Source organism: Dendrobium catenatum, unplaced genomic scaffold (genome assembly GCF_001605985.2).
Source record: "Dendrobium catenatum unplaced genomic scaffold, ASM160598v2 fragScaff_scaffold_313, whole genome shotgun sequence".
Lineage (NCBI taxonomy): Eukaryota > Viridiplantae > Streptophyta > Magnoliopsida > Asparagales > Orchidaceae > Dendrobium > Dendrobium catenatum.
The window spans coordinates 2,006,728-2,025,200 of NW_021318775.1; the positions used below are offsets into that span (position 1 = coordinate 2,006,728).

Sequence of the window (18,473 nt, forward strand, 5' to 3'; positions counted from 1 at the left end):
TATGACTATAAATATCTAAATATTCTTTTTTTTTTCAAGTATGTTTTCATTATGGCATAAGTGTAAGCTATTATAACATTATATATATTTCTCTCACTATATTTCTATGTCATATTCTATATCCATTATCAGTCATGTCACCAAAAATCGTCTTGATTCAATATGAATCTCAAGACATATTCAAGATTGCAACTTTCAAAATTGAATTTGGGACCATCCGAACTCCAACTTCAGCAAATTTATAGTCAAATTAAATATCTCAAAGAGAAACCCAATGATGGCAAAATCGGTTTAATCTGAGCCAAAATAGGTCCAAATCGAGGGACCGAAGTATAGTTGGAAGCTTTAAAGCATTAATTGAATTATCAAATGATATTTAAATGTAGAATGCTTATAGTTGAATCAGGCTCGACGAGACGAATCCAACAAGCACAACAACATGTAATTTCAACATCATTAAAGCCATTAAATGTTGAATGAATGTTTTATAGTTAATATGAGTCATCTAATGGAGCACTCCAAAATTATCCTGGATCTTCTTCATATTTACATAAAGTGTCGCTCACTAAAATCTATAAATAGGCTCATACTCTCTTCATGAAGGGGACATGTTGGCTAAAGATTGGATAGAGCTCTAAGGCTTTAATTATTATAGAGTTCTACTCAACATCACCATCGATGAACTTTCGTTGACCACCGTAAGACCATTGCCCGGCAACTGCCGTCATTGGACCACCACCCATTCGTGGACTGTCGCGAGACCACTGCTCGTCCGCTAACCATCGTCGGACAACCGCTCTTCCGTCAATTGTTGTCGTACCACCACCCATCACTGGACCACCGTCTGGCCGCCGACCGTCTCCTAACAACTGCCTGTCTGTGAACGACCGTCGAATCTCTGTCTGGTCACCTACCGCCACCATACCTCCGCCTGGCCTCCAGTCATCGTCGAACCACCGATCACTATCGGACGTTCGCCCAACCACTAACCGACGCCATAACACCGCCTAACCACCATTGACACACCACTTCGACCGTCGTCACACACCGACTATAATCCCTTCGACCTCTATTGCTCGCCAACTACGGTCCATTTGACCTCTATCACCCGTTAACTCCAGTCCCACCAACCAACATTGTCTTTCAACTGCAGTCCCTTCGACCATTGTTGCCCACCGACTGCAATCCCCCTAAACTCCGTAGCCCACCGACAACAGTCCCTCAAACCTTCATCGCCAACCGACTACGGTCTCTCCGATCACCATCATCAGCTGAATACTGTCCCTCCAACCTCCATCACCCGTCGACTATGATACCTTGGACCTCTATGGCCTGCCAACTATGGTCCCTCAGACCACCGCACCCACCAACTACGGTCTCTTTGACCTTTGTAGCTTGTCGACTACGGTCCCTCATACCATTGTCACCCGCAAACTACGGCCCCTCCGACCACCTTTGCCCCCCGACTATGGTCCCTTCGACAACCTATTTCTCACCGACTACAGTCCCTCCGATCACCGTCTCCCACTAACCATGATCCCTCTGACCATGGTCGCCCACCGATTACAGTCCCTTCGATCTCTGACGCCCTGCCAACTATGATCTCTTCAACCATAGTCGTCCAACTACAATCCTACCGATCAAACAAACAAACTAACACTCTCTTGAGAATAACTCTCATATCATTATATTCTTCCAACTCCCGCCATGTAATGTGCTCTATATGACGTGAATTTTCTACATCTAGCCAATGCCTTCCCTCCAAGGGCTTTATTTGTAATCAAACATAAACAATAGCGTGATCATTTAAATTGGGTCAGACCCCATGATTTTTGCCCTTTTCAGCATTTCTTACATAAAAAATTTGGGGCCTTTTATGACTCTTACCCCTCTCTTATCTGCCTATGTGTTGAATCTTCGTATAAAATTAGACGCTAAACTCTATATATCTCTATCATTGTGAATGTTTCGGGATGCAACAAGTCCTCTTAGTATTGAGCATAAGGTTTTGTTTGGAAAGTTTTCTTACTGCTTTCTAAAACAACTTTCTAGTATAAAAATTTTTAGTTCGTGAAATTTTTGTACTAAAATACTGTTTTAAAAAATAAGAAGAAAGTTATCTCAATCAAAGCCTAATATATATATATATATATATGTTTGATTAAATCAGCTCCAATAATTTTTTTTCCTTAAATATATCTTATAGTTCATTCATATTTTTTCAAAATTGAATTTTGAAACTATATTCTAATTCAACTTAGAGAGTTTAAAAAATGCTTACATGAAACTCAAACGTGAAGACACAATGGAAGCATGAATTTTACTTTCAGTTTTACAGGGTTTTTTGGCCCTCCCTCAATTAGCAAATTTTTAAAAGTTCTAAAGCAATCGAAAATCAGGCATCAACATGTTCCATACAAATATGATTAGCCCTTTCTTCAAATCAACCAAAAGATCTTCATATAATGGGGTTCATTCTCTTTTCAAATGGGATGGGCAAAACCAAGAGTTCTTATTATTGTATTTTCACTTTTGTTTCCAATCACTCTCCTTCCATATTTATAGTGGTGAGCCTCTCATATAGTAGGAATCCATGTATAAATCTTTCATTTTGAACAACTTTCTTATTACTTTCTAAAACAACTTCATAATTAAAAAATTTTTAATTCTATAAATTTTTATACTGGAAATCTGCTTTATAAAGCAGCAAGAAAACTATCACAAATGAAGCAAACATTAAGGTATAAGTGAAAGAATATAGAGTTTGAAACATTACAAGGCTTACAAATGCAAGGCAATGTAACCATTAAAGAAAATTATTGAATGAATAAAATTATGTTTATTACTTTACAATATTCGAAGATTGGTTTGGTGATCATTCTTCTCTTAGAATGATTAGGTGATTATTATAACATTATGATTATTTGTGATTTTTGGTAAGGATGAAAACAATCAGAGTTATCTTAACACTTTCAAATATCATCCTATTTCATCCCAAGGCCTTCATCCTTCACACCAATCTTAATTCTAAGAACCCATCACACATTTGCATCCATTATTTGATATTAGAGCCAAAGTTAGCAAGTTCAAGGAAGCAAATATTTATTAGTATGTGCAACATGTTTCAAGAATTAATATGCTACATTTATCAATTGAATTTATCCTCATTAACATCACTATAACCTTACACTCAAAATCATCATTAGTAGCTAGAATAAAAAAATAAAAATAAAAATCATGGACATGATAAGCAGATAATTTCATAATCTTTATCACAAACTTGGCTTCTATTTGAAGATTGTATTTTAATTTATCTACTAAGAGGAGCTTCCCAATTAAAAAAATAAAAAAAAGCATTTATTGATATTTTTAATATTGATTATCCTTATATTATATTGCCTCCAAGAGTTACTTTCCCTTCATCACTATGCTCTAGCTTTACAATTTTGGTTCAATCGCTTGGTAGATGATTTGAGCAGCCATTATCCGAATCCAAGTATCATATGAAACCACTGATCCTACAAAAGCAAATAAAATCTATTTTTTATACCCAAACTAAATTGGGTCCTTTTTCATTGTGGTTGTGTGTGTTTTGTGCTTTACATGTGGATTCATAAATAGCCCTAAAAACTTTAATTCATAATTTAATCAGAACTTACCAATGTGAGAAATCTGCCATAATATGAACAAACAGATATTGGAATGTTATGGTAATAAGTAGAACATGTACTTGAGACATGCATTTTACTGTTTCTTGAAGTGGTGGTAGGCTGCTAGATGTCTGAGGTCTTGACAACTTAAGCTTCATTTAGAACAACTTTTTTATTGCATCTTAAAGCAATTTTCTAGTTATTTTTTGTACAAAAATTAATTTTTTTTACTAGAAAGCTACTTTCAGAAACAATAAAAAGCCATCCCAATAGCTTTCTTGTTGTTTCTAAAGTAGTTTTTTAATACAAAAATTTTTTTAACTAAAAAGCTAATTTAGAAGGCAAAATTAAGACTTTTTTAACAAAGTATATAAATTTTTTATTTTATTCTGATGGAATAAAAATCATGCTTGGACAATAAAAAGCATTATTTCTAAATCAATAGAATGTTTCTTTAAACATGAGTATTTATTTTTCAAAGATGTATGGCTTTCATCCATAGTCTCCACCATACAAGCCAACTCTTTATATGTGAATTTATTATGAAATACCTTTTCATTTTATGAGTTATTCTGATCATCCAAAGTCATTAAGGAGAATTTTTCATGTTTGCACTAGCATTAGTTTGATCATCAGCTCAATTTGATCCACTTGCCTTTTCAACATTAGTGATTTTATGTGCACAAAGCTCCTAATGAACTACTAACTCTTTAAATTTTGTGTCATTATCACCACCACCATTATCACAGTCACTTGCTACACTACTATCATTAGCTTCGACATTGAATTCATTTCACTTCCAAGGTAAGCAAAAAACTCATCCAATTAAATTACAAAATTTTAAATATATTACATTTATTTTACTCAACATTATTTATCAGCAAACCAAATGGCCACCACTACATTGAATTTCAAACATTTGCTTAAAGAGATATAGCATAAATAATCACCAGCATATTCAGTTGAACATACATTGGAACAACAACAGCAACATCAACCTTTATCCCACTACTTGAGATCGGCTAAATGAACCTTTTTTTTCCATTGTGTTCGGTTAAGAGTCAAATTCCATTTAAATCTAATAAAAAAGATCATTTCTAATATTTTCTAACAAAGTCTTTTTAGGTCTACCTATACCTTTTTTAATGTAAGACAAATCTAATACATTTACTTTCCTAATCAATTCATTGGAAGGCCACTGTTTTAGTTAACCAAACCATCTAAGATGACTCTCTGTAATATTATCTTCCACTACAGCTACTCAAACATTTTCACGAATATACTCATTTCATATCCTATCTCTAAGAGTAAAGCCACTCATCCACACGAACATCCTCATCTCTACAACACTTAATTTAATATCATGCTTCTCTTTTAATGGCCAAAATTTTGCACCATAAAGCATTGCAGGTCTTACCAACATCTTATAGAATTTTCTCTCAAGTTTCAGGACTTTTCCATCCCACAACAAGCCCGATGCATTCCTCCACTTCAATCATCCAACTAAAATTCTACTAATAATATCCTCATATATTTCACCATCACTCTGAACAATAGACTTAATATATCTAAAACATGTACTATTATTAATGACTTGATCGCCCAAAACTACAATCATCCCACTATATCTATTACTACTAAAATTAAACTCCATATATTCAATTTTAGATATGCTCAAACAAAAATCTTTAGACTCCGAGTATGACCTCCATAATTCAAGTTTACCTTCAACTCCCTCTCTAGTTCTATAAACAAAAAAGAATATCATCAACAAAAAAGCATACACCAAAGTACAACCTCTTGCAAATGTCTGGCAAGAATTGTAATTCTTATTCAAAGACATTTAGATCGAAAACAATCATTAACAAAAGCCTTCATCCATAGAAATTTTTTTTTCACTTATATTATTATCTCTAGACTTTTGTAATGCTTATTAACGTTCAAGCATTTCAAAACCACCACTATTGAATGCTAACCAAATAGGACAAGCTCAAAACAATTTGCTCTAATGCTCAAAATAGAGACCAATATTTAATTTCATCCCAAGACTTCTAAAAATTAAATACTCATCTAATCGATCAATAATTAATATTATTCCATCCTTATTTATAATTAGTCATATACTTACCTATTTATAACTACTCTTATGTCCTACCTCAAATCAATAAAACATTAGAGAATTTACTTCTAATTGCGTTACTTATTAATGCCATACATATTGCATTTACAAAACACAACTTATTTGGTGCAACAGAGAGTATCACTGTCTCACCGATTCACAGCACACGACAAAGCTATTATAACATTACAGTTTGTTAAAGGAACCAATATTAAAACAAGAAATTGCACTGCAAAAGAAATAAAAAAAAGAAAAGAAAAAGATTTGTAAGTCATTTCAGCCACCTAAGTTAGATTTTAGTATAACAATCTAAAGCAACAAAGACAACATACCAACTTCAATCCATGACCCTAATTATAAATTGCATGGCAAGCACAAATGAAAGACATACCTTCAATAATCCGAGGGATTTTAGCGCTCTGCAGAAGCTAAACAAATTGAAAAATTATTGTGTTCATATGAAATCAAAGTCTTTGCTTCTGTCTTAATTTTCAATTTAGTAAGCTTGTCAATTATGTAGCAGAATATGCACGCATAAATACCAGCATGGAAGATGCACCAGAGCAACAAATAAATAAGTGGCACTATTCCAAACCCATAGGAATTCGGACCATTCCCAAAAATCACCAATGTTAATGCTCTCGAATCCACGAAGACACCCTTTCAATATCGCCAATGAAGCTGGAGGAAAAGCCACCACTGCAAGCAATATATTCAAAATTTTGAGCAATGCTGCGGGAAAGATTGGTACCTGTATTGGTTGCTTCAGTGGCCGGACCATAAGACACATTGGAACAAGAAGAATTGATCCAACCTGAGCAGTTGAGAAGTTGATGATAGACATAAGGCTTAGGCCTATTGAAGCAGCAGCAATCATAACCGACTTCAGAACTTCCCATTGGTAACCTTCAACGTATGACTTTGTGAGACGCGTTAGAAGGTACAGTATTAAAAGAGAGGAAAGAGACCAAGAGAGCATGCTTGTTGTCGAGTTGGTGTGGGGTATTTGAGAGACAAAGTATGGAAGTAAGGAGACAATAAGTGCCCAAAGGTGAACGAGGAAGACCAATTTTGCTGAATGGAGCCAGTTCCATGATCCAGACCTTGTTACAGGCTTGGAATTAGTGGGCTTATTGTTCGATATGGTAGTTAAAGACCTCGCATTTGCTGTACTGGAAAAGAGAGCTGCGGCCACTATAGGAAGAGGAGCCACAAGCAGTGCAAACGCAATCATGTAGACGCCAACCGAGACAAACTTATTAGGAGCTGTTAAGAAGTATAGAAAAAAAGATTGGTGGAACTTTTCAAGGAGGTTATTCACCGACCGAATGACTCCTTCAATCAACCTGCATTATATGTTTCCAGTGCGTTACAGAGAGAGCGTGAAGAGTCATGTAAGAGTTGCCACATGTCAACAATAATAAAATGACAAGAGCAGTGTATTTGCCACACAAGGCCCAAGCCAAATTGGCATGTATGACATATCAATATCCAAGCATTTTCTAGGTCACATGAATGTACATAATGTAGACAAAAAGATGTGCATAAAGACATACATTAGTAGAGAGACGGTTCAGATTTTTATTAACAAGAATTACTTGCACATTGCATGAGGGCACATGCTCATTGGCGCACACACGCAAGCAGAACATAAATTGATGCAAACAAAGCTTCAGGGTTGTATTAGGGCCTGCCACAGAAAGCCTAGAAGTTTTAACTTGACCTGATATATGAATCATGCAAATACCAGGCCTAGTTTATGCAAACTAGTATTACACAACTCGGATATGGCATAAATTATCATAATATTTCTACATCCAATGATACAACTTTTTTGACTTGCTGGCTTCTTATTTATACCAAAAGCTGCTTGTCAACGGATGGGGACATAAGACCGTGTAAAGTATATCAGAGACGTGGTCGACGATCTATGGCCACGATCGCACCAATCTATTTTTTATTCATTATTTGTATTTGTTTTATTAGTTTGCATTATGTATTTGTTTTAGTTGCATTTTCCATTTTTACCCTTACTTAAGAGTCTGTTCATATGTAAGCCCTAGGGGCAACGTTGTCTTTTAGTTCCCTTTCATTGTATGAGGCTATTTATAAGCTCATTATGTTTCTTTTCAAGTTAATGAAGAATTATAATAAAAATTTCTTCAACTGTGTTTCATTAGAGCTTGAGAGCTTTGGAGAAAAATTCCTAGGAGAGGGTAAACGGATCACCCACCAACCTTGAAAGCGTCCGGGATCATGGCTCTTTTCTACCTAGATCTTTTCTTCTTCTTCCCTTCCCCTCCCTTCCACCATATGGACAAGTCTTTCCTCCCAAAGCTGCCGGCCATCTCCAATTCTTCCCACCGCCGGCCAACCCTAATCCCCCAACCCAACCCTAGCCTAGCTGCCGGCCTGTTCCCTCCCCCTTTGCCCCCAAAATTTTCAAAACCCCTCATCATTATTTTCCTTCCCTACATAGCCTCTTTTGGGAAAGTCCTGATTTTAAATATTCAATCAATTTTGAATTTTAAATATTTCCTAAAATATAATTCTATTTTATGAAAGTTCTTCAAATCAAATCCAAATTAATTTTGAATTGGATTGGATTTAAATCATCTTCCTTAATTTGAGAGTCCCAATTAAGCAAGTAATAAATCCCCTTCCCTAAACCCCCATCCCCATCACCATGCCGCCGGCCCCCTTTCTCCCTTTCTCTCTCCCTCCAAATTAATTCCCTTCCCTTAATTACTTCAATCAAGCCTCTCATTAGGGATTGATTTTTTCTCCCTTTCTCTTTACTTAAATTCAAACTTCAAACCCTATTTCCCTCCATCCTCCACCTTTAAAATTTCTACCTTATTTCCCCACTTCCCTCTCTAACCTAGTCGGCCCTACCCTAACCCTAACTCCACTAAAATCTGAACCTAAACTCTCCCAAGCCTTCTACCTTGGTCGACCACATTCCCATCCCTTCTTCTACTTGAATTCCTTAGAGTAACTTCTTTCCCTCAAGGAGAATCCTCAAGGACAACAAAGAGCGTCTTCCACAATACTTCAACGCCACGTATCCTATGCATGGCCGATCCTGAACTCAACTCCGGCTTCGTCTAGAAAGAAAAAGGCTTCGTCGACATCCTCCAATCACCCTTCTTCGACGTCAATCCGGAGGTAGATAAGAGGAATACGTGAAGCGCATCATATTCACTCTTTCGGAAGCCATCGAAGAACAACTTTCTGTCGTTCAGTGGCAAATCACCACCACGCTAAGACAATGGTGAACTCTTTCCCCCTCCTCAATTTCCTTCATATTCTCCTTTGATTGTGGACGTGTATAAAGCATAAAGAATCTTGCAAAGCTCTCTGTCAAAGCTTAGTAAATGTAGGGAATGAGTAATGGACTTCTATGCATCTAATCTCGTTGTTAATATAGGGATGTTATTGGAAATCCTATATATTTGTTTATGTTAAATTTTATAATTGTTTTGTGATCATAACTATTATTGTATGACTTGGCCTAAACTAAGGCATCCTTTCTTGTTTTCCATTTTTGTCAAGTCGCTAACGTTTAATTCTTATTGCTCTTACTTGAAAGCGTGCAAATTCTTATATTCATCATTTAAAGCATTCATAGCTCTACATCACCACCGCTACGAACAAACATCCCAGCATCTACTTCACAACAAGCCATCCGGGAAAAACTTTTAGGCACATTTGCAAACCGCAATTCTCAACTCTCGTTATTGTCATCTTACATTCTCACTGATACATGAGCACTAATTCATATTCCCTTACTACACCAGTGAAGATCACAAACAATAGATGAAAATTCATGCCTAAAGAATATAATAATGCCATTGAAAATTTGTCGAATAATAATCACATGAATTCTTTAACACATTGTGTTAATGCTAGAGAGTTCTCGAGAAGCGACGCCCTGACTTTGGGCGACCAAGTCATTAAAAGAGTACATGTTATTCAAATTAACAAAGAAATAGATGGGGATATTATTAGTAGAATTCAAGTTGGATAGTTAGAGTGGAGGAAAGCATCGAGCCTATTTTATGATAGAAAAGTACCGCACAAACTTAAAGGAAAATTCTATAAGATGGTAGTGAGACCTGGTTTGCTTTATGGCACAAAATGCTAGCCATTAACAGAGAAGCATAAATTTAAGTGTTGTAAAGATGAGGATGCTCAGGTGGATGAGTGGATTTACTCTTAGATATAGAATGCGAAACAAATATGTATATGAAAAGGTTAGAGTAGCTCCAATAGCATATAAGATTAGAAAGAGAATTATCTTAAATGGTTTGGTCACATAAAACATCAACCTTCCAATGACCCGATTAGGGGAGAGATGTATTAGATATAAAGGTTAAATCTTGAGCTCGACTCGCTAGCGAGCCACAAGTTCGAGCTCGATCTCAGCCTAGCTCAACTCGAAATCTCATTGAGCCGCTCGATTAATATATATATATATAAGCATTTTATAATATATTTTAATATTTTTAATTTAATTCTATATTAAAAATAAAAATTATAAAAAAAATATTTTTTTTTTAATTTAAAACTAAGACATCGAGCTCAACATTCAAATCAAACTTGAAAAAAGCTCGAGCTTATAAATTTTTTAAAGAGTCGAACTCAAGCTTTTTCTACGAGCTTGAGACGAGCTCGAGTTCAGTAAAAACTAAACTGGCTTAGCTCAATTAGGCAGATACTCGACTCGACTCATTTACACCCTTATGTTAAAAAAGCCTAAACCCTAAACCCTAAAGACCTAAAAAAACTTGATAAGAAAAGTAATAGAAATAACTTTTATTAGTAAATTTAAATGAAAGTTTGACTTTTAATTGGAGACAATGTCAATTTTCTTGAGATCTATGATATTACTCTGTTAATTTTTTTTATTTTTATCTTTGATATTATTTTTCCTAAGCACCAATGCATTTCTTAATCAAGGTTGTTCTAAAGTACTCAAACATGTAAATAACTGTAAGGGTTCTTTCTATGGGAAACCTCGATCCCCCAAGTTTAAAGTAAAACTTGATGGATTTCACTAATCATCTAAGGGAAATATTTGTCTAATGCCAATCTAGCTCCCATTGAATCTAATTGGTCTATTAAACAAGCTTGCCGATAATAACTAAGATTCTATTGTAATACAATGAATCTCTTTTAAATCCCATAATATACACAAACGCCATCACAAATATAATAGGAAACCCCTTCCATTGTAAGAAAAGATTAATAGATTCATTCATACCAACCTGCCACTCCTCAAGAGAAAGGAAGATATGCCATTATCATTAGTTAGAGAAGTCCTGGGCGAGAGCTCCATGGTAATCGCATCAATTTGAAAATCTCGGAAAGCACCATGAGGCCCAGTGGGCACCCCAAGGGCCTGAAGCAGGAAAAAGAAAGGTGATAAACATTTAGATCCCAACACGGCTAGTAAAACATAAAAATTAAAAATAAAATTACCTGGTAATACATTGAACTTGCAAGTGTAGCAGTGCCTTCAACAAAATCAGCAGAATTAACACCCAATTTCCATCCAAGATTTAAGCTTTCAGCCAGCCTGGTCAGTCGCTGCAATGTTTTACCAACATGCTTGAGCAGTGCAGAATTAAGTAAAAAGCCAAATGTCCCAACTCTTACATGCAAACCCTGTCTATGAACAGCCAAGTAATGGACAATATTTATCAGGTCAAGGTTTGGCATCTGTCCATTTGATGCCTCGGCATATATATCAACACGGTCCCTCTCACTTCTTTCCTTATCCATGACCTTAACAACAAGAGCAGCGGACATAGTTCCAGCACGTTTAAAATCATCATAGGCTGCTCCATCAAATGAAGACTGCTCCTCCACATGATTTTCTGTTTTCTCAAAACACATTTCAATACCAATTTTCCCAGAATCGCTAGAGAAAGTAGGATTATGGTAATCCTTAAGCCATGAAGCAACTGATGTATACTCGCCATACCGTGAATCTGCAGCAAGCCAGACAATATCTTTTGCCAGCCATACAACTCGGCTAAGAAGAGAGAAGACTGAATAGGCAAGGCCTAGTGATAAGGCTTCGTTCAATTTAATATTCTCTGAATTATAAGGGGTAACCAATACAATTGATTCTTTTCCATCACCACGAGGAGCTCGTATAATACCCACAGGACTGACACCATTTAATGTACAAGCGCTGCTATTTTGCGGAACTGCTGTGCGAGGGATAGAAGAGAAGAAACACAGAGGATGGAACTGAAGATTACGATATTTGAATTTATGATAATAAACCTCAGCACCCACATCTTCCATGTGCTTCCCTATCAATCTTGCAATCTCCCTGACATAGATAAGCTAAAATCAGAACATATATTATACCTGCAAGAAAAGAAAAAAATTTGAAAGATTGGATACAATGTGAATAAAGATAACTTTGTTAAAAAGTACACCACGCACTAAAATATTTCAACTAGCATAACAATCTGAGCTTTACAGACTTGTTGAATTGCATTAATTACAGTAATCCTTATAAAAGTCCAACTAAAAAATTTAATTGACAGCACAACTAACACTTGAAAAATTTTAAGAGCACGTTTACAAATATAGAATGTAAATCAATATATTTTTTTAATAGCTAAGCAATTAAATATTCTCAACAAATAAAGGTAGCTAGCATATGTATAATAAATGGCAAAATATGCACCAACAAAAAGGGCAAATAGAATTAATATGAAAAAAATGGGATGGAAAAGGAGTGAAGTTAAAACCTGTGTAAACTAAATTTGACACCACTTGTTTTGCTAGGCATAAATGAATGCAGGAGGATCCATAAAGCTGACCACAAGTGGTTGGGATAAAGCAGATGATACTGATCCTTTGGCTTTAATATTGATACCAATAAAAATTCATATATGCTGCTTACCTTTTGCAGTTTTGACATTCAATGAGTAAAGCAACAAAATTGTTTGTCCCACTGCTAGAAGAATAGGGGATTTTCTGGGAAAAAAAATTGTCCTCAGTTTTATTTATTACTAAATGCCAAAAGGGAGCCCGTCAAATGAAACCAACATTTGACTACTTTTTTCTTGATTTCAAATTCCTAGTATAAAGCAATGTTGACTGCCACCAGACCATCACTACCGTGGCTAACACGCCTAACCATTTTGGACAGTTCGCATGAAGACCGGGATGGCAAAGATACCGAAGAACTGCTACATGGTACCTGCAAGAGCAGTAAGCAAGGAGGCGGAAAGCAGCACAATAAACATAGGAAAAGTAGCTACAGAGCTTTCCATTGAATTGATGTGATTCTCTCATATTATTGTTGTGTAATACATGATGTATATATAGGCTTGTGGCTTTACACATGTAGGTTGTGGATTGTTGTTTGATTTGTTATATTTGGATGGATGGATGGATGTATCCTGGGCCGGTAGCAGTACTGTGGCAGAGGTAGTAGAGTTGTGTGTCTTTACTCCCCCGCAAATTGATAGTTCTTGTTGAACTATTAATTTGAGCCGCAATGTGAGAAATTTGGGTGTAGACAGTGTCTTAGTAAGCACACAACTATTTGGTCTTATGTGGCAATGGGGGCAACTGAGATATCTATGTTGTGAATATGATCTCGAATAAAATGTTGATCAATCTCGATGTGTTTGGTGAGTGCATGAAACACCAGGTTGTTGGCTAGGGTGATGGCCGACACATTATCACAAAAGATGGTAGTTGGACTGTGTAAGGAGATGTCGAAGTCATGCAGGAGGCGGCGAAGCCAAAGTACGTCAGCAGTCGCTGCAGCTAGAGCCCTATATTCAGCCTCGGTGGAGGACCGAGCGACTGTATGTTGTTTTTTTACACTCCAAGATACTAGGGAGTTTCCTAGAAAAGAGCAGAAACCTATTGTTGATCTGCAAGACATACTATCACTTGCCCAGACGGCGCCGGAGAAGGATGTCAGATGCAGGGGACCGGTGGAGATAGGAATGACATAGGAGGAGGTTCCCCGAATATATCGAAGGAGCCTTTTGAGGAGATGATATTGAGGAGGTTGAGGATTATGCATGTACTGGCACAGAACGTTGACGGAGTATGCTATATCCAGTCTAGTAATTATGAGATATTGGAGGGATCTAGTTAATTGGCGATAGATTTGAGGGTCGAAGAGAATTGGGTCAATGAATTTGGTTGTAACAGGCTTAGTGGAGGTGGGGTTTGAGAGTGGGTTACATTGTGATAGGCCAGCTCGGTGAAGAATTGAGTTGGCGTAGGATGTCTGTGATAGAAAGACACTTTCTGGAAGGTGTTTGATTTGAATGTCAAGGAAGGTATGTGCTGAGCCTTAGATATTTCATTGTGAATTTTTTATCTAGGCTTTGGATAAGTGAAGAGATTGATATGGGATTGTTACCAATGAGAAGTATGTTGTCAACGTAGATGAGAAGATAGATTTGAGTGTTGTCTGAGGTGAGAGTGAGGAGGGAATGGTCGGCTCTGTTGTGAGTGAAGTCGAGAGAAATAAGATAGGTGGAGAAGGTGTTAAACCACTGTCGTGGAGCTTGTTTGAGACCGTAGATGGCTTTATGTAGAAGACATACATAATGGGGGTAAGATGGGTCTTCAAATCCACGGGTTTGTTTCATATACACTGTTTCTGAGATATCACCATGGAGAAATGCATTTGAGACATTGAGTTGATGTATGGGCCATTGTTTGTTGAATGCAATGGTGAGAAGTATGCGAATGGTGGGTATTTTTGCAACGGGGCTGAATGTCTCGTTGTAATCGATGTCGTGTTCTTTGCGATGACCCTGAGCCACAAGTCGTGCTTTCTAGCGAGCTGGAGTGCCGTCGGAATGGTATTTGGTTCGATATGTCCATCGACAGCCTAGCGGTTCAAGCTTTGGGGGAGGAGAGACAAGGGTCCATGTCCCTTGGGTTTGAAGAGCTAGAAATTCATGTGCCATGGCATCTCTCCATTGGGGGTGTTTGTTGGCTTCAGCAAAGGTTGTGGGATCCTAGTTTGAGAAGAGGGTAGGGGATGTAGAGTAATATGGGAGAGGTCAAGAATTTGCTTAGGCTTAAGAGATCGGTTCTAAGCCTTGTGACCATCGGGTGAGTATTGGTAATGGAAATGGGTGGTTGGTTGACTGGTTGGATGAATTGGTAGGTGGGATATGGGAAGAAGATGTTATTGAGGTAGCTGGGGTAAGTTGTGGAGATGGTTGGGTTTGTGTGCTGGGAACTGCGGAATTAAGGGAGGTAGTTGATGGGGTATGTGGATGGTATATTGGGTTGGTGGTTGGTGTAGTGGGTCGGGTTAGAGAGGAGATAGGGGTCAGTAAGTTGAGATTGGGTTGCTGGGTGGGTAATTTGGTTTGTGGATGTGGTGTGGGGGATTGGTGGTGATATGGGAAGGTGGTTTCATCAAAGGTCAGATGCCTGGAAATAATAATTTTGTTGGTGATTGGGTTTAGGCATTTGTAGCCTTTATAGGAATCGGAGTAACCAATGAATATGCACAGAGTGGCTTTTGGGACTAGTTTGTGACGTTGTGATGGTGGTTTCCAGGGGTAGCAGGCACAGCCAAATGTTCTGAGGAGGGAATAATTGGATAGTTGGTTGTATAGTATTTGTAGTGGTCATGTATGCATTGTGGTTGTCGTGGGTAGTCTGTTGATGATGTGAGTTGCGGTGAGAGCGGCATCTCGCCAAAAGGTAGGCAGTAGACCGGCTGTGTGGAGCAAGGCACGAGTAGTTTCAATTATATGGCGATGTTTGCACTCGGCAGTGCCATTTTGCTCAGGGGTGTATGGGCATGATATTTGAAGATGTATGCCATTATTTTGAAGAAATGTGGTGAGTTCCTTGTTGAGATATTCTGAGCCCCCATTCGTGCATTGAGGATAGTTGGTTTTCAGTAAGCACTTTGAATTTAATGAAGATTTGAGTTACTTCATTTTTGTATGTCATGGGGAATAACCAGGTAAATTTGGAGAACTCATCAATTAGCAGCAAATAGTATTTAAAGCCTTGGTGAGATACAACCGGGGATGGTCCCCATACATCAGAGTGAAGTAATTCTAATGCAGATGAAACAATAGTTTGGGATCTACTAAAAGTAAGTTTGTGGCCTTTCGAGACCATACAAGTTGAACAAAGAAAACTAGAGGTAGGTATGCATAGATGCTTGTTCTGCGTGCAGATTGTGTGAATCACTTGATTGTGTGAGTGTCCGAGGTGATTGTGCCAGAGAAGAGTGTTGGTGGAGGTTGCGGAGAGGGCATTGGATGTGGATGCTAGCAAGTTAATTTTGTAAAGGCAATTTCGACATGGCCCCTGTAGCAGAATTTGGTGGGTCTTGAGATCCGTGATGATGAAACTGGAGGAGGAGAATGAAATAGAGACATTATTGTCAGATGTAAGTGTGGAAATAGATAAGAGATTATGTCGTAGATTTGGAACATGTTGTATAGAGGAGAGAGAGAGCTTACGGTTTGGGGTTGGTGCACCAGAATGCGCTATGGGAAGCACTTCTCCGTAGCCAACTGTGACATTGTCTTGGCTGAGATACGTAGTTCGTTGTTGCATGTTACCAAGATGCGGGGTGAGATGAGAGGTCGCTACTGAGTCAATGTACCAGTCAGTGGATGGAGATGATGTGTCTGCTACAAGTGCTTTGGGAGATGCCACTGGTTGAGTTGGAATGTACTTTGCATTAAATATGTGCCAGCAATGTGTTGCGGCATGGCCGCATTTGTTGCAGATCTAGCACACTGTTGGAGATGAAGTCGATGGTCTGCTGTTGTTGTCAGGTGAGAAGCATCCTCTTCATCTGCGGCCGCGACCTCTGTAGGTGTAGAGAGTCGTATGTGTGTTCAGGTATGACTGTTCAGGGATAGTTCAGCTGCTAGGTTGATCTCTTCGCTGAGAAGAAGCGAAAATAGATTCTCCAGGCTGAGCGAGGACAGCTTTGTGCGGATAGAGGTTTTGAATGCCTGATAGGAGGGTGGAAGGCCATTGAGTGTGCACATGATGATGTCTTCCGCATCTATTTTGGATTCAATCGCTGCTATGTTGTCGACCAATGTCTTAATGTTGGTGAGATAATGCTGCATTGTGAGATCCTTCATAGAGATGTTGTGTAATTTGTTTTTCAATTGAATTACACGTGAGTGATTGGACACTTGAAGGCGCAGCTCGAGGGTGTTCTAGATTTCAGAACAGCTTTCCAAATGAAGAACATAGGGAAGTATAGCTGTCGATATGGTAGAGCAAATCGTTGCGGCTAGGTTCTAATCAACGACGAGCCATTGGTTATATGCAGGGTTGGGGTTTGTAGTGTTGTCCGATTGAAGAAGAAGATGCGGGGGCATGGGAGTGCTGGAGTTGAGATGTCCACCAAACCCGTTTGCCCTTAAAAGCTTCAGAATCTGTGATTTCCACAATGGATAATTATTGTTGGAGAGAGGAAGAGGAGCTATTTTCTTGATGTTGGCGAGGACCAGTCTGAGTGGGAAGGGGATGTGTGGTTGCTCGGTTGAGTTCTCTGTGTAATGCTCGGCCACTTGGGAAGTGGAGGATTGCGCCATTTAGACCAGGAGTATTTGTTGTTGTGTTGAGCTCCTGCTCTGATACCATGAAGAACTGCTACATAGTACCTGCAAGAACAGTAAGCAAGGAAGCGGAAAGTAGCACAGTAAATATAAGAAAAGTAGCAACAGAGCTTTCCATTGTATTGATGTAATTCTCTCATATTACTAATGTGTAATACATGATGTATATATAGGCTTGTGGCTTTACACGTGTAGGTTGTGGATTGTTTGGTTTGTTATATTTGGATGGCTAGATGTATCCTGGGCCGGTAGCCGTATTGCAGAGGTAGTGGAGTTGTGTGTCTTTAGATACCACATGAGTCGGGATTTGATATCAGTTTTAATAAGCTACATTCATGCTAACTCGTGACATATTATCTACCCGGCTGATTTTCTGCGTTATACCTTGTTAATGTTTCAAGATTAATTTAATTCACTTGAAAAAATCCTATTAAAATCATCCATCCATATCACTCATGACCCATATTATTTATTGGGTTCTTAAAGCTGCTTCTTTGCAAAAGACAACAGTTTTCCCTTTCAGCAGATAATCCAACCAGAAGTGCTCATATCTTTAGAGCGCACCTTAGTTTTCAAAGCATGTCCTCAAAAGTACTTTTTTAAGGTATAGTATGCAAGATGATTTCGAAGAAGAAGATCTTTAGCTCTGCCGAAAAAATAATACAAGATGCACCCTTAAGGTATGCTAAAAAAGGTTCCAAAATAAGTCTTGTAGATCCAACAACCAAGATTAAAATGATGCATCTGAAACAATCACAAAAGAGAGAAAACACAGCCAAAGAAATGCCAAGGTTGGAGTGCTTTAACTTCAACCAAGCTTAAGTGCACAAAAGAGGAAAAATGAAAGAAGCCAAAAATTTGGTGCACAAAGTAAGACTCATCAACCCTTTTCAATTCTCAAAGACAACTTCCTGCAAAGAAAAAGAACAAAAAAGAAACCCCCAGAATCTCAAACAAAGAAATCACCTCACAAAAAAAAAATCGTCTTGCATGCACTAATAAAGCCACCAATCCTCTAGAAACCTTGTATCCAAGAGGGCATGAGAAAAACCAAGATATATCATTGATTTGCTTTCCTGCAAAAAC

At 37.9% G+C, this 18,473-nt stretch overlaps 1 protein-coding gene across 6 annotated transcripts in view; it reads right to left on the reverse strand.

Moving 5' to 3' along the window:
* Positions 1-6,014: 6,014 nt before the first annotated feature.
* Positions 6,015-18,473, reverse strand: part of LOC110105038 (glycosylphosphatidylinositol anchor attachment 1 protein) — a 29,412-nt gene continuing 16,953 nt past the window's right edge. For 4 of the 6 annotated variants that reach the window (XM_028693522.1, XM_028693521.1, XM_020834387.2 and 1 more), the window contains 3 exons: positions 11,254-12,115; positions 11,040-11,173; positions 6,015-7,115 (listed from right to left, as the gene is read on the reverse strand). In XM_028693522.1, coding sequence (XP_028549355.1) covers positions 6,278-7,115; positions 11,040-11,173; positions 11,254-12,115 — 1,834 coding nt within the window. In that variant the 3' untranslated portion in view covers positions 6,015-6,277. Of the gene's footprint in view, positions 7,116-11,039; positions 11,174-11,253; positions 12,154-12,542; positions 17,523-18,473 lie in introns of those variants that run through there. The other 2 variants (XM_020834389.2, XM_020834390.2) reach the window with 2 other exon arrangements.